The 15,915-nt window shown below is 41.4% G+C and overlaps 1 protein-coding gene across 1 annotated transcript; it reads left to right on the top strand.

Annotated features, from left to right (window-relative positions):
* The first annotated feature begins 348 nt into the window (after nucleotides 1-348).
* On the top strand, nucleotides 349-1,425 carry LOC148123423 (igE-binding protein-like). The gene has a single exon (XM_087911511.1). It carries the CDS (start codon nucleotides 349-351, stop codon nucleotides 1,423-1,425), a length of 1,077 nt encoding a protein of 358 aa, XP_087767637.1.
* Nucleotides 1,426-15,915: the final 14,490 nt, after the last annotated feature.

Here is a 15,915-nt window from a genome sequence, read left to right as displayed (position 1 = left end):
AAACATTAATAGTTGGCTATGGGTGCATTTCAATCAAAACCAATTTTTTCGGCTTTAAATGAGCTGCTGCGTTCAATGTGGAAACTAATTAGAGGCTGTCATGAGGACCAACGATATAATGAGGCAATAAAGAATAGACAGGCTGCTTTAAGTATATTTCAGGAGGAGAAGTCGAAACAAATGGACAGTGAGGAGGACATAGAGAATTCAGAGTCTGTGGATTCGGAGGAGGAGCTGCAGACACTTGTAGAGCAGATGGAAAGAGCGAAAATAAGAAAGAGAAAAAAGAGAAGAGTGAAGTGGGACCCTAAGAGAGAGGAATGCTGCAAGCCCTCCTCATGACAAGCAATGCCATCGGCACCCCTTCTTTATGCGAATGGAGGGAATGGCAGCTCAGGGCGTTCTTTTTGCCCAGGAATCTGGAATACAGTAAGGATGGAATTACAATTGGCTTATCCAGTGTTTCAAGATCCACAGGGGAACAGATATGAAGAACCTTTAGATATTAAGATTATTAAATCTCTGACTGAGTCTGTAAGAACATATGGAACTCATGCTTCCTTCACGGTGGCACAGGTGGAAGCCCTTAACCGGTATTGCATGACGCCCAGTGTTTGGAGCGGACTTGCACGTGCATGTTTAAGCCCAGGGCAGTATTTAGACTGGAAAGCTTTTTTGATAGAATTTGCAAACGAGGAAGCAGCTGCCAATCAAGCAGCAGGAAACCATGCTTGGGACAGAGATATGTTACTTGGTCAAGGTCGTTTTGCCAATCAGCAGACTGGATACCCAGTTCAAGTCTTCAAACAGGTTAATAAGATTGGAATTAAGGCCTGGAAAGCCTTACCCAACCAGGGGGAAGTGAGCGGTAATCTTACTAAGATTCTGCAGGGTCCCACTGAAGCATTCTCAGATTTTGTTGCTTGCATGGTTGAAGCTGCAGGCAGGCTTTTCGGGGATTCAGATCTGGCTATGCCACTGATAAAACAGCTAATATATGAACAATGCACGAAGGAATGTAGAAATGCTACAACCCCTTATAAAAGCCGAGGCCTTGAGGTATGGATGAAAGTTTGTAGAGAGTTGGGAGGGCCGCTTACTAATGCAGGCCTGGTGGCAGCTGTGGTTCAGCTAACACAAGGAAAAAAGGCAAATTCAGGTGCCTGCTTTAAGTGCAGTAAAGTGGGACATTTAAAACAGCAGTGTCCAGAAAGAGGAGATGATCTTCAAAGGCCTGGCGGCCAGCATCTAACTCAGTCAAATGTATGTCCAAGATGTAAAGGGGGGAAGCATTGGGCGAATGAATATCAATCTGTAAGGGATATGGATGACCAGTTTTTGTCTCAGACACCTGTAAGCTCCCGTCCAAAAAATGAGTGGCGGTCCCCCGCCCTCAGGGCCCACAAATATATCGGGCAGTTGTGAGTCAGAACGAGGACATGTGTCAGAGGGCGTGGCCAACTCTCAGACATCTGAGAGACCGAGGAGAGCCACTGCAGATTCAGCAGGATTGGACATCCATGCCACCAGCAGACTTGTATTGACTCCTAGAATGGGAGTTCAGCTTGTGGAATCAGACTTTAAGGGGCCTCTGGATCCAGAAACAGTAGGGTTAGTTATAAGAAGGTCTTTCACAACATTGAGGGGTCTAAAAGTTCATCCTGGGGTTATAGATCCAGATTATACTGGAATAGTTAAAATTATGGTAGAATCACCTAAAGGCATTTCTGCAATTTCTCCTGGAGATCGAATTGCTCAGCTCATATTCCTTCCCAGTCTTCATGAGCGGTTTGAAGCCTGCCCTGTAGAAAGGGGAGATAGAGGTTTTGACTCCTCGGGCACGGACCTAACATTTTTGTCCCTTGACTTGGACCAACGGCCAGTTTTGACACTTAAGGTAGACGGAAAATGCATTCTTGGTCTGTTGGATACAGGTGCTGACAAAAGCATTATAGCCAAGAAGACTAAAATTCAGACTTACACCGGACTTCTCTATGGAAACCATGAAAGCCAGAAGGTCATGGATAGGGGTACTGCAGAAACTAAGAGGCCAGGGATGCAAGCCCAGACTACTATACCCAGCCAAGCTATTGTTCACTATCAAGGGAGAAAACAAAATATTCCAGGATAAAAACAAATTTAAACAATACAAATTGTTGCTACAAATTTAGCCTTACAGAGAATATTAGAAGGAAAATCATAACCGAAGGAAGCCAACATGCCCAACACTGCCTACAAAAAACTCAGACATCTAGCGACCCTTCACAAGCACAACTCCAAGAAGGAAAACACATACACTCTACTACCCAAAAATAAATAAATAAATAACAGGAGTCAACAACCACTGGTCATTAATATCACTTATTATCAATGGACTCAGTTCACCCATAAAAAGGCACAGGCTAAGAGATTGGATACGAAAACAGGATTCAACATTCTGCTGTTTACAAGAAATACACCTCAACCACAAAGACAGACATCTACTCAGAGTAAAGGGCTGGGAAAAGGTTTTCCAAGCAAACGGACCTAAGAAATAAGAGGGTGTGCCCATTCTAATATCTAACAAAATTGACTTCAAACTAAAATCTATCAGACGAGATAGAGATGGACATTTCACACTCATAACAGGAACAATTCATCAAGAAGAAGTCTCAATCCTGATTATCTATGCCCCTAATATAAAAGTACCCACTTATGTAAAAGAAACTCTTCTAGTACTCAAGGCAGTCATCAAACCACACACGCTAATAGTAGGAGACATCAACACACCTCTCTCACCAATGGACAGGTCAATCAGACAGAAACCTAACAGAGAAATAGGAGAATTATTGGAGGTATTGAATCAAATGGACTTAACAGACATCTATAGAACCCTCCATCCAAAGAGGAAATAATATACCTTCTTCTCTGCAGCTCATGGAACCTTCTCCGAAATTGACCACATACTCTGTAACAAAGCAAACTTCCACAGATACAAAAAATATTAGTAACCACCTGTGTCTTGTCAGATCACCATGGATTAAAGTTAGAATTCAACAACAATGCTACCCCCAGGGAGCCAACAAACTCATGGAAGTTGAACTGTCAACTATTAAATCACCACTGAGTCAAGGAAGAAATAAAGAAAGAAACTAAAGTCTTCTTTGAATTTAATGAAAATAAAGACACAACATAGTCAAACCTATGGGACACTATGAAAGCAGTGCTAAGAGAAAAGTTCATAGCACTAAGTGCCCAATTAAAGAAAACGGAGAAAGCACACATTGGAGACTTAACAGCACAGAGCTTTTTCTTGAAAGCTCTAGAAAAAAAAAAAGAAGTTGATTCACCCAAGAGGAGTAGAAGACTGGAAATAATAAAACTGAAGGCTGAAATTAACAAAATAGAAACACAGAAAACAATCCAAAGAATCAATGAAACAAAAAGCTGGTTCTTGAGAAAATCAACAATATTGACAAACCCCTCTCCAGACTAATCAAACGGCAGAGAGAGAACATGCAAATTAATAAGATCAGAAAGGAAAAGGGGGACATAACCATAGACACAGAGGAAATTCAGAGAATCATTACATCTTACTACAAAAGCCTGTATGCCATAAAATTGGAAAATGTAAAAGAAATGGACAATTTTTTAAATAAGTACCGTATACCAAAGTTGGACCAAGACCAGGTGAACATTCTAAATAGACCTGTCACTCGTAAAGAATTAGAAGCTGTTATCAAAAAACTCCCTACCATCCCTGACTTCAAACTCTATTACAGAGCAACAGTATTGAAAACAGCTTGGTATTGACATAACAACACAGAAGTTGACCTATGGAATTGAATAGAAGACCCGGGTATTAACCCACAAACTTATGAACACCTGATATTTGACAAGGGAGCTAAAGGTATACAATGGAAGAAGAAAAGCATCTTTAACAAATGGTGCTGGCATAACTGGATGTCAAACTGTAGAAGAATGAAAATAGATCCATATCTATCACCATGCACAAAACTCAGGTTCAAATGGATTAAAGAGCCGGGCGGTGGTGGCGCACGCCTTTAATCCCAGCACTCGGGAGGCAGAGCCAGGTGGATCCCTGTGAGTTCGAGGCCAGCCTGGTCTACAAGAGCTAGTTCCAGGACAGGCACCAAAAACTACGGAGAAACCCTGTCTCGAAAATCAAAAAAAAAAAAAAAAAAAAAAAAAAAACAAATGGATTAAAGACCTCAACATTAATCCGACCACTTTGAACCTGATAGAAGAGAAAGTGGGAAGTAGTCCACAAGATATAGGTACAGGAGGCCACCGCCTAAGCAGAACCCCAGGAGTGCAGACAATAAGAGAAACAATGAATAAATGGGACCTACTGAAACTGAGAATCTTCTGTAAAGCAAAGGACACTGTCAGTAAGACAAAAAGGCTACCTTCCGACTGGGAGAAGATCTTCACAAACCCCTCATCAGGCAAAGGTCTAATCTCCAAAATATACAAAGAACTCAAGAAAATAGACACTAAAACTCTAATTAACCCAATTAAAAAATGGGGTACTGAACTGAACAGAGAATTCACAACAGATGAACTTCAAATGGCAAAAAGGCACTTAAGGTCATGCTCAACCTCCTTAGCGATCAGGGAAATGCAAATCAAAACAACTTTGAGATACCATCTTACACCTGTCAGAATAGCCAAACTCAAAAACACCAATGATAGCCTATGCTGGAGAGGATGTGGAATGAGGGGAACACTCATCCATTGTTGGTGGGAATGCAAACTTGTACAGCCACTGTGGAAATCAGTGTGGCGGTTTCTCAGGAAACTGGGAGTCAACCTCCCTCAGGTCCCAGCAATTCCACTCTTGGGAATATACCCAAGAGATGCCCTATCATACTACAAAAGCATTTGTTCAACTATGTTCATAGCTGCGCTATTTGTAATAACCAGAACATGGAAACAGCCTAGGTGCCCCTCAATAGAAGAATGGTTAAAGAAGGTGTGGAACATATACACATTAGAGTTTTACTCAGCGGTAAAAAACAATGACATCTTGAATTTTGCATGCAAATGGATGGAAATAGAAAACGCTTTACTGAGTGAAGTAACCCAGACCCAAAAAGAGGAATATGGTATTACTCACTCATAAGTGGATTCTAGCCATAGTTAAAGGTCTTTGAGCCTATAATTTGTGATCCTAGAGAAGCTAAATAAGAAGGTGAACCTGAAGAAAATCATACAGTTATCCTCCTGGATATAGGAAGTAGTCAAGATAGCAAGGCAAACTTGGGTGCACAGTGGGGGGGGTGGAAGTAAGGGGAGATGGTTAGAGAGAAGGAAGAGGGGGAGGATTAGGGATGGCGTGGGGGAATGAGATGGGGAGAGGAAGGATGGATATGGGAGCAGGCAAGTATATATCTCAACTAAGGGAGCCATTTTAGGGTTGGAAAGAGACATGTATCTGGAGGGGTTCTCAGGCCCAAGGAGAGGTCCCCAGATTCTTCCCTGGGCAGCAGTGGAGAGGGTGCCTGAACTGGCCTTGGCCCATAACCACACTGATAAATATTTTGCATATCACCATAGAACCTTCATCTGGTGATGGATGGAGATAGAGACAGAGACACACATTGGAACACTGGACTTTACTCCCTAAATCCAAATGAGATGCAGAAGGAGGAAAAACATGAGCAAGCTAGGCAGGACCAGAGGGAAACTTCATCTGACGAGGGATGGCGATACAGACGGAGACTCCACATTGGAGCACTGGACTGAGCCCCCCAAGTTCCAAATGAGGAGAAGAAGGAGGAAGAACATGAAAAAGGAAATCAGGACCTCTAGGGGTGCGTTCACCCACTGATACAAGGGGACTGATCGAATGAGAGCTCACCAATGCCAGCTGGACTGGGACTGAACGAGCATGTGATCAAACCAGAGTCTCTGAATGTGGCTGACATGGGGGCTGATTGAGAAGCCATTGACAATGGCACTGGGTCTTGTTTCGTCTGCATGTACTGGCTGTTTGGGATCCTAGTCTGTTTGGATGCTCACCTTCCTAGGCCTGGAGGGAGGGGTGAGGAACTTGAACTTCCCACAGGGCAGGAAAGTCTGACTGCTCTTTGGACTGGAGAGGGAGGAGGAGAGGGAGTGGGGGGGAGAGAATGGGGGTAATGGGAGGGTATGGGGAGGAGGGGAGGAAGTGGAAATTTTTATAAACAAACAAATAAAAAATAATAATAATAATGATAAATAAATAAATAAATAATAACCGGAGTTAACAACCACTGGTCATTAATATCACTTAATATCAATAGACTCAATTCATCCATGAAAAGGCACAGGCTAAGAGATTGGATGTGAAAACAGGATCCAACATTGTGCTGTTTACAAGAAACACATCTCAACCACAAATACAGACATCTACTTAGAGTAAAGGGTTGGGAAAAGGTTTTTCAATCAAATGGACCTAATAAACAAGTGGGTGTGGCCATACTAATTTCTAACAAAATTGATTTCAAACTAAAATCAATAGGAAGAGATGGAGATGGATACTTTATACTCATAACAGGAACAATTCATCAGGATGAAGTCTCAATCCTGAATATCTATGCCCCTAATATAAAAGCACCCACTTATGTAAAAGAAACATTGCTAGAACTCAAGGCAGACATCAAACCACACACACTAATAGTAGGAGACTTCAACACTCCTCTGTCACCAAGGACAGGTCAATCAGACTGAAACCTAACAGAGAAATAGGAGAATTAATAGAGGTAATGAATCAAATGGACTTAACAGGCATCTTTAGAACATTCCACCCAAATAGGAACGAATATACCTTCTTCTCAGCGTTACATGGAAACTTTTCAAAAATTGACCACATACTCGGTAACAAAGCAAACTTCCACAGATACAAAAAAAAATTAGTAACCACCTGTGTCTTATCGGATCACCATGGAATAAAGTTAGACTTCAACAATAATTCTACTCCCAGAAAGCCTACAAACTCATGGAAGCTGAACAGTCAACTACTGATCCACTCCTGGGTCAGTGAAGAAATAAAGAAAGAAATTAAAGTCTTTCTTGAAATCATTGAAAATAAAGACACATCATAGCCAAACCTATGGGACACTATGAAAACGGTACAAAGAGGAAAGTTCATAGCTCTAAGTGCCCATATTAAAAAAAAAAAAAAAAACCTTAAGGAGTATAGGTATCAGCTCTTCTGGGAAGTTCTGGAAGAATTCTGCATTGAAACCATCTGGCCCTGGGCTTTTTTTGGTCGGGAGGTTTTTGATAACTGCATCTAATTCTTCACGACTAACAGGTCTATTTAGATTGTTCACCTGGTCTTGATTTAACTTTGGTAAATGGTATTTATCTAAAAACCAATCCATTTCTTGTACATTTTCCAACTTTGTGGCATATAAACTTTCGTAGTAAGATCTACTACGAGGGAGGAACTTGAACTTCCCACAGGGCAGGAAACCCTGACTGCTCTTAGGAATGGAGAGGGAGGAGGAGGGGGAGTGGGGGGAGTGGGAGGCTGTTGGGAGGAGGGGCGGAAATGGAAACTTTTATAATTTAATAAACTTTGAATTTAAATATTAAAAAAATAAATAAATAAATAAATAAAAATTAAAAAAACACAGAGATACTTCATATTAGAGACTTAACAGCACAGCTGAAACCTCTAGAAAAAAGAAGCAGACTCACCCAGGAGGAGTAGAAGACTAGAAATAATCAAACTGAGGGCTGAAAGCAACAAAATAGAAAGAAAGAAAACAATAAAAAGAAACAATGAAACAAAGAGCTGGTTCTTTGAGAAAGTCAACAAGATTGACAAACCTTTATCCAAACTAATCAAAAGGCAGAGAGGGAACATACAAATTAACAGGATCAGAAATGGAAAGGGGGATATAACAACAGACACTGAGGAAATTCACATAATCATTTAGGTCTTACTACAAAAGCTTATATACCACAAAATTGGAAAATGGAAAAGAAATGGACTTGTTTTAGATAAGTACCATTTGCCAAAATTAAATCAAGACCAGGTAAACAATTTAAATAGACCTATAAGTAGTGAGGAAATAGAAGATGTCATAAAAAAAACAACTCCCAACCAAAAAAATTCCAGGACCTGAAGGTTTTAATACAGAATTTTATCAGAACTTCCTAGAAAAGCTGATACCTATACTCCTTAATGTGTTTAACATAGCAGAATCAGAAGAGTCATTGCTAAACTCTTTTTAGGAAGCTACAGTTACCCTGAGTCCAAAACCACACAAAGACACAACCAAGAAAGAGAATTACAGGCCAATCTCACTCATGAACATCGATGCAAAAATTCTCAATAAAATTCTGGCAAACAGAATCCAAAAACACATTAAAAAAAATATCCATTACGATCAAGTTGGCTTCATCCCAGAGATGCAGGACTGGTTCAACATATGTAAATCTATCAATGTAATCCATCATATAAATAAACTGAAGGAAAAAAACCATATGATCATTTCATTAAATGTGGAAAAAGCATTTGACAAATTTCAACACCCCTTTTTGATAATGGTTTTGGAGAGGTTGGGGATACAAGGATCATTCCTAAATATAATAAAAGTAGTATATAGCAAGCCAGCAGCTAATATCAAATGAAATGGAGAGAAAGTCAAAGCCTTTCCACTAAAATCAGAAACAAGACAAGGCTATCCATTCTCTCCACATCTCTTCAACATAGTTCTTGAAGTTCTAGCAATAACAAAAAGACAACATATGGAGATCAAGGTGATTTGAATCGGAAAGGAAGAAGTCAAACTTTTGTTATTTGCAGATGATATGATGGTGTACATTAGTGACCCCAAAAACAATACCAAAGAACTCCTACAGCTGATAAATAACTTCAGTGATGTGGCAGGTCAGAAGATCAACTCAAAAAATCAGTAGCCCTCCTATACACAAAGGATAGAGAAGCAGAGAAGGAATTCAGAGAAATGTCATCTTTTAGCCACAAATAGCATAAAGTATCTTGGGGTAACTCTAACCAAGGAAGTGAAAGATCTATTTGACAAGAACTTTAAGTCTATAAGAAAGAAATTGAAGAAGACACCAGAAAATGGAAGGATCTCCCATGCTCTTGGATGGGGAGGATCAACATAGTAAAAATGGCAATTCTACCAAATTCATCGCAATCCCCATTAAAATCTGAACAAAATTCTTCACAGGCCTTGGGAGAACAATAATCACCCTTATATGAAAAAACAAAAACCCCAGGATAGCCAAAACAAACTTATACAATAAAGGAACTTCTGGAGGCGTTACCATTCCTGACTTCAAACACTATTACAGAGATACAGTAATGAAAACACCTTGGTATTGGCATAAAAACAGAGAAGTCGATCAATGGAATCGAATTGAAGACCTGGATATAAAACCACAAACCTATGAACACCGGATTTTCGACAAAGGAGCTAAAAGTATACAATGGAAGAAAGAAAGCATCTTCAACAAATGGTGCTGGCATAGCTGGATGTCAATCTGTAGAAGAATGAAAGTAGATCCATATCTATCACCATGCACAAAACTCAAGTCCAAATGGATTAAAGACCTCAATATTAATCTGAACACACTGAACCTGATAGAAGAGAAAGTGGGAAGTAGTCTACAACACATGGGCACAGGAGACCACTTCCTATGTATAACCCCAATAGCACAGACAATAGGAGCAACATTGAATTAATGGGACCTCCAAAACCTGAGACGCTTCTGTAAAGCAAAGGACACTGTCATAAAGACAAAAAGGCAACCTACTGATTGGGAGATGATCTTCACCAAACCCACAACAGACAAAGGTCTGATCTCCAAAATATATAAAGAACTCAAGAAACTAGACTTTAAAATGCTAATTAGCCCAATAAAAAAATGGGGCACTGAACTGAATAGAGAATTCTCAACAGAAGAAATTCAAATGGCCAAAAGACACTTAAGGTCATGCTCAACCTCGTTAGCAATCAGGGAAATGCAAATCAAAACAACTTTGAGATACCATCTTACACTGTCAGAATAGCTAAAATTAAAAACAATGACAGTCTTTGATGGAGAGGATGTGAACTAAGGGGAACACTCATCCATTGCTGGTGGGAATGCAAACTTGTGCAACCACTTTGGAAATCAGTGTGGCGGCTTCTCAGATAATTCGGGATCAACATACCCCAGGATCCAGCAATACCACTCTTGGGAATATACCCAAGAGATGCCCTATCATACTACAAAAGCATTTGTTCAACTATGTTCTTATCAGTATTATTTGTAATAACCAGAAACTGGAAACAACCTAGATGCCCCTCAATGGAAGAATGGATAAAAAAATATGTGTGGAATATATACGCATTAGAGTACTACTCAGTGGTAAAAAAATAATGACATCTTGAATTTTGCATGCAAATGGGTGGAAATAAAAAACACTATCCTGATTGAGGTAACCCAGACCCAGTAAGATAAATATGGTATGTACTCACACATAATTGGATTCTAGCCATAAATAAAGAACATTGAGCCTATAATTCCTGATTTTAGATAAGTCAAATAAGAAGGTAAACCCAAAGAAAAACATATAGTTATCCTCCTGGATATTGAAAGTAGACAAGATTGCCAGGCAAAATCTTGTCTTTTGGCAAGATTTTGCCAAATCTTGGCAGCTTTGGGGTGTGGTGGAGTGGGGGTATGAAGAGATGGGGAGAGAAAAGTGAGAAGGGGAGGATGGGGAGAGTTTGGGGGGAATCGGATGTTTGGGATGGAGGAAGGGTGGACATGGAAGCAGGGAAGTATATATCTTAATTAAGGGAGCCATTTTAGGGTTGGCAAAGGACTTGACTCTAGAGGGGTTCCCAGGTGTCCAAGGAGATGTCCACAGATTGTTGCTTGGGCAGCAGGGGAGAAGACACCTGAACTGGCCCTATCCTATAGCAACACTGATGAATATCTTGCATATCACCACAGAACCTTCATCTGGTGATGGATGGAGATAGAGACAGAGACCTACACTGGAGCACTGACTGAGCTCCTAAGGTTCAAATGGGGAGCAGAAGGAGGGAGAACATAAGCAAGGAAGTCAGGACTGCAAGAGTTGCGCCCACCCACTGAGACAGTGGGGCTGATCTAATGGACTGGCACTGATGGAGCATGTGATCACACCAGACTCTCTGAATGTGGCTGACAATGAGGGCTGACTGAGAAGCCAAGGACAATGGCACTGGGTTTTGATTCTACTGCATGTACTGGCTTTGTGGGAGCCTAGTCTGTTTGGATGCTCACTGTCCTAGACCTGGATGGAGCTGGAAGGACCTTGGACTTCCCACGGGCCAGGGAACCTACACTGATCTTTGGACTGGAAAAGGAGGAGAAGGGGGATTAGGGGAGGAGTAGGGACATGGTAGGAGGGGATGTTGTGGAAATTTTTAATAAAAAAATACCTGTAAATATAACTGTTAATGACTAATTTGAATAATTTGTAAGCTCCGAGTCAGTGGCTTTCAACTTTCCTAATATTGCAACTGTTCAATACAGTTCCTTATGCTGTAATGAGCTGCAGCCATAAAACATACCTTGAGTGAGGTAACCCAGACCCAGAAAGACAAATATCATATGTACTTACTCATAAGTGGCATTTAGATATAAAACAAAAAAAGGTCATCTTACTATTCACAATCCCAGAGAACCTAGATAACAATGAGGACACTAAGACATACATAGATTTAAACCACATGTTAAGTAGAAAAAGACATGACATACTAAGTCAATTGGGAAAATGGGGACCATGGGGGATGATAGAAGAGGCAAGGGAAAGGAAGGGAGGAGGCAAAAAAAATATAAAAACAAAAAGTTTGGCAGAAAATATATTTATATATTTTACTTTTATTTAACTAAAATATTACACAACAATACTTAATGTTTAGATTGTTTTTGAAAGACTTTCAACATGCTTTCAAAAAATATATTTGAGTATATAACCACACTGGCCTGAAACTAATACAGATTAGTCTAAATCATTCTAACAAATGCTGAGGTCAATGACAAGATCCACCACCCCTCTTCCTTGCTATGAAGACTTTTGGCTTGGACTGGCACAGGGTGTGGAGGCCGAATGTAATTCCAAGTCTGAGTCCTCCCATGTGGCTAGATTCTCATGCATCCATTGTCAGAACTGCTCAAAAGTTGGATATAAGTATTGAACATTGTTTGGTCCATGGACTCCCTCTGTGGTGGAAACTGGAGCTTCCATTGAGGCTGCCCATTCAGCCACTGCTGGGTAAAGTTGAGATTCAACCACTGTGAATTGACCAGGGTTGTGAGCTACAACAGGAGCTTGGCGTTCAAGCAGGTCCTCTTGGGGATTACACCTGGTATTCTCTATGGCTTGATCATCATGAAGAGAAGCTTGCAGGCTGAGGGTGGGTGGGAGAATATAGTCCACAGTGGATGTGTCTAGAGATGTAGACTCTATATCTGCAAGGGCAGGAACAGATAAGTGACAATGGGAAGGGGTAGACACAGAAACATCTTCTGAGCTTCCATTTGATTCTGGCAGGACTTGGTGAGTTTTCCACAGATTCTTCTTTTGATTCTTAGCACGCTGGTTCTTGAACCAGATCTGGAAAAACAAAAAAGATGTCAGAGGAACAACTGTGTGTCCAGGCAAACATGTTGGATGGAAAACTTGGCTCCAGTAACTACTCACATAAGAGGTCGGGGGCTCTAAATGGAGGGAGGAACTTAGGAAGATTTATAAACTGACACAAAATGACTACAGAAGCTTCAACTACTTTGTCTGGGGTTTTACAAGGGTTCCTTATTTCTAGGTCACTGAGACGCTGCCAAAGTGATACCATGGCTCCATGGCAGTACCTTCAATTGATAAACAGCATAATAAACAGTTCTAGCCATGGATGCACAAAGGTCCACCTTACACAACTCTCCCATGCTGCCCTAAGTATTGAAGAATCACTGAATGAGTGGGATTTTGATAAGTGCACAGCTACCATAGCTATTCTGACTGCAGGGGATCAGAACAAGTACAATACAGACCTTGATCTCATACTCAGTCACACCAATCATCAGTGCCAGCTCCATGCGTTTCTTCTGGCTTGGGTACTTGTCCTGATCAAAATGTCTTTGGAGGAGAACCTTTTGTTCCTCGGAATATACAGTGCGTTCTTTCCGTTGCTTCCTTGGAGCTTCAGGGTGAACTTGCTGGTCACCACATTTATCTGAAGATGCAACAGGGACTTGGGAACCCTTACAACCAGAACTCACTGAGGAACTTAAGGGAATCTGGTGTCTATGGTGCGCTGTTCCGGTTCCCAGCATTTGGAGACTTGGTTGCGTTGAGGGGTCTAGGGACACATGGGAAAGTGGAATTCTTTCATGATCTGAGTGTCTCTGGAGACTTGATTGCATTAGCTCTCCTGGTGGAATTAGGGGACTTTGAAACATTTGCAGACTTGGTTCGCTTACAGTGGATGGGTGGTTTTGTAGCTCAGGGCTCTGGGACAAGGAATCTGCACTGGCAGAGATGACAGGAGGGCCATAACCTTGAGGGCAGGCAGGCCTTTCATGAGATCCAGAACCAGGCTCCCCAGGAAGTTTTTGAGAATTCTTCTGATTCTGTCTAGCTCGTCTGTTCTTGAACCACATCTGGAGAGACAAAGGAAAGAAAAGATCAGGAGAGGCCAGGTGCCCCATTTAGGTCTCAAATCTGAAGTTACTGGGCAAAAAGCCTGGACCTTGATCTCTTCCCAGCACCTATCATAGATCTCAAAGGTTCCTAGACCCAAGAAGAAAGACAGGATGAGCTGGACCAGAAACACACAGACTAGAGGAGCTTCTACTAGAACCTGGGAGTTTAGAGGAGAGACCTGATATCTACATCATTTATGGATAGCATTATCACTCTGCATTACACCAGGGTTCTACATATATAGATTAGGGTCATTTGAATCCAACCTTGATTGCGCCATTGTTACCCTTCTCCAACCTGCTACTGGGCTAAGGAACTTCAATCATGAAGGGCACTAAAAGTCCAGCAGTCAGGAAAAGTGTACAGGTTTGTTCTGGGGAGAGGCTGTCTGACTAGAGGAAGGGAGGTATGAAAGGGGACATACCTTGATATGGGACTCCTTCAAGCCAAATCTTTGAGCCAGTGCCATGCATTGCTCTTGGCTTGGGTGCGTGCATTCATCAAAATGTTCTTGCAGAATCAGCTTTTGTTCCTGGCTGAATACCGTGCGTTTTCTCAGATCCTTCCTCAGATCACTGATAGAAACTTGTGACCTTGGAGGGCCTTGAGAAGTCAGGAGACCTTGTGGACATGGTGGTCCTGAGGTACTTGAAGAACCTTGAAAGTCTGGGTTCACTGGAGAACTAGAGCACTTGTTACTTGGAAGTACACTGCAGTCTCCCAACATTGTCAGACCAGGTACCAATGGTAATCACTGAGGATCTTGAGATTCTGGAGTCAACAGAGGGATTTGATCTGATCGTTAGATCTTTCTACACTGGAGAAACTGGAACTAAAAACAGAAAAGATCAGAGAATCCCCACAGTCCCTCGCTCCATCACTATTTCCTTGCCATCAACCACTATAGGCTTTTTATCCATCACTGTGCTCTGACCTGTGCCTTTGCTGGAGGACACTGCCATAAGCATAGTCGCTGGCCCAGCACCCTGTGGTCTCACCAGCACTCTTCCCCTGGCTTCCTCAATCTCTGGACTCACCTGGTTCTCAGTGGTCACATCTATGAGGTAAACTTACAAGCAGCTCCTGGATTTTCAAAGAAGCCTCTCTCTATCTATTAAGCTGTAAATGTGAGGAACTTCAAACTCCAAGAATATATACCAGCTCTCAAGTGTTACCAAGGTTCTTCCATCTTTAACCCCTCCTCTCCCTCATCAAGGCAGCTCCCAACACTACATATCATATACACACTTCCTTGTGGCCTCAACTCACCAGGAAATCGGTATATTGTTGCACCTTGCTCAGCTTCCTGTCTCTGTGTGATCACTACTCCAGAGACCAGTGCTTAAATACCTTCTCCAAGGTCAGAACTTAATAAGCTCCACCCACTCCTTGGCTCCTCCCACCCAGTAGGCCCTCTAATCCATTACCCACTCCCAAGATTCTACATTCCTTAGTATTAGCCCCACCCTAGTAGGCCTAATCCTACTAATTCAATCATAATTGTTTTATCTCCCTTTTTGTTTTAAGTCAGTGTCTTTCTATTAGCCCAAGTTATTCTAAAATTCACTATGTTGATCAGGATGTACTCAAACTCACAGACATGACCTTACTCCATTCTCCTGAGTACTAGTGTGAAAGCATGGGTCAAAAGGTCATTGGTTGGTTTAATGATTGTTTTTCAAATTATTATGGCTTGGTAGGGTTCTGTGAAATTTGGAAACTTAAGAGGACTCGCCCTCTTGATGCTGAAGACCAGAAAGTATTCGGGCTCCACATGTTGTCCTGTTTGGCAGAATTTACAATTAATTGCCAATAGTGATATTTTATTTTTGTTTTAATTAATAAGGCTTGTCTGAATATCAGAAGGGAAAAGATGAGCCAAAAGAGGTCAGGGAGTGACACACACCTTTAATCCCAGGATTTCAGAGACAGAGGCAGAAGGATCTCTGTGAGTTGAAGACCATGCTAGGCTACACAAGATCAATGCAGAAACAAATCCAGGTGGTTGTGGCGGCTCAAATCTTTAATCCCCGTTCTAGGGGGTCACACACCCTTAATCCTGGCACAATTGGTAATATAAAATGGGAAGAGAGAAAGGACGTGTCAGCTTAGTTAGCTCAGTCTGCTTAGTCTTCTTAGACTGCAGTAGAGGTAAGACTTTTTTATTTTTCGTTTTTCTTTTTTTATTACTTAAACAATACCCATCATAA

This window comes from Myodes glareolus, chromosome 1 (assembly GCF_982192425.1).
Source record: "Myodes glareolus chromosome 1, mMyoGla1.1, whole genome shotgun sequence".
Taxonomy (NCBI): Eukaryota; Metazoa; Chordata; class Mammalia; order Rodentia; family Cricetidae; genus Myodes; species Myodes glareolus.
Note: the sequence above shows the minus strand (reverse complement) of the source record. Positions and strands in the feature narration are given on the sequence as shown.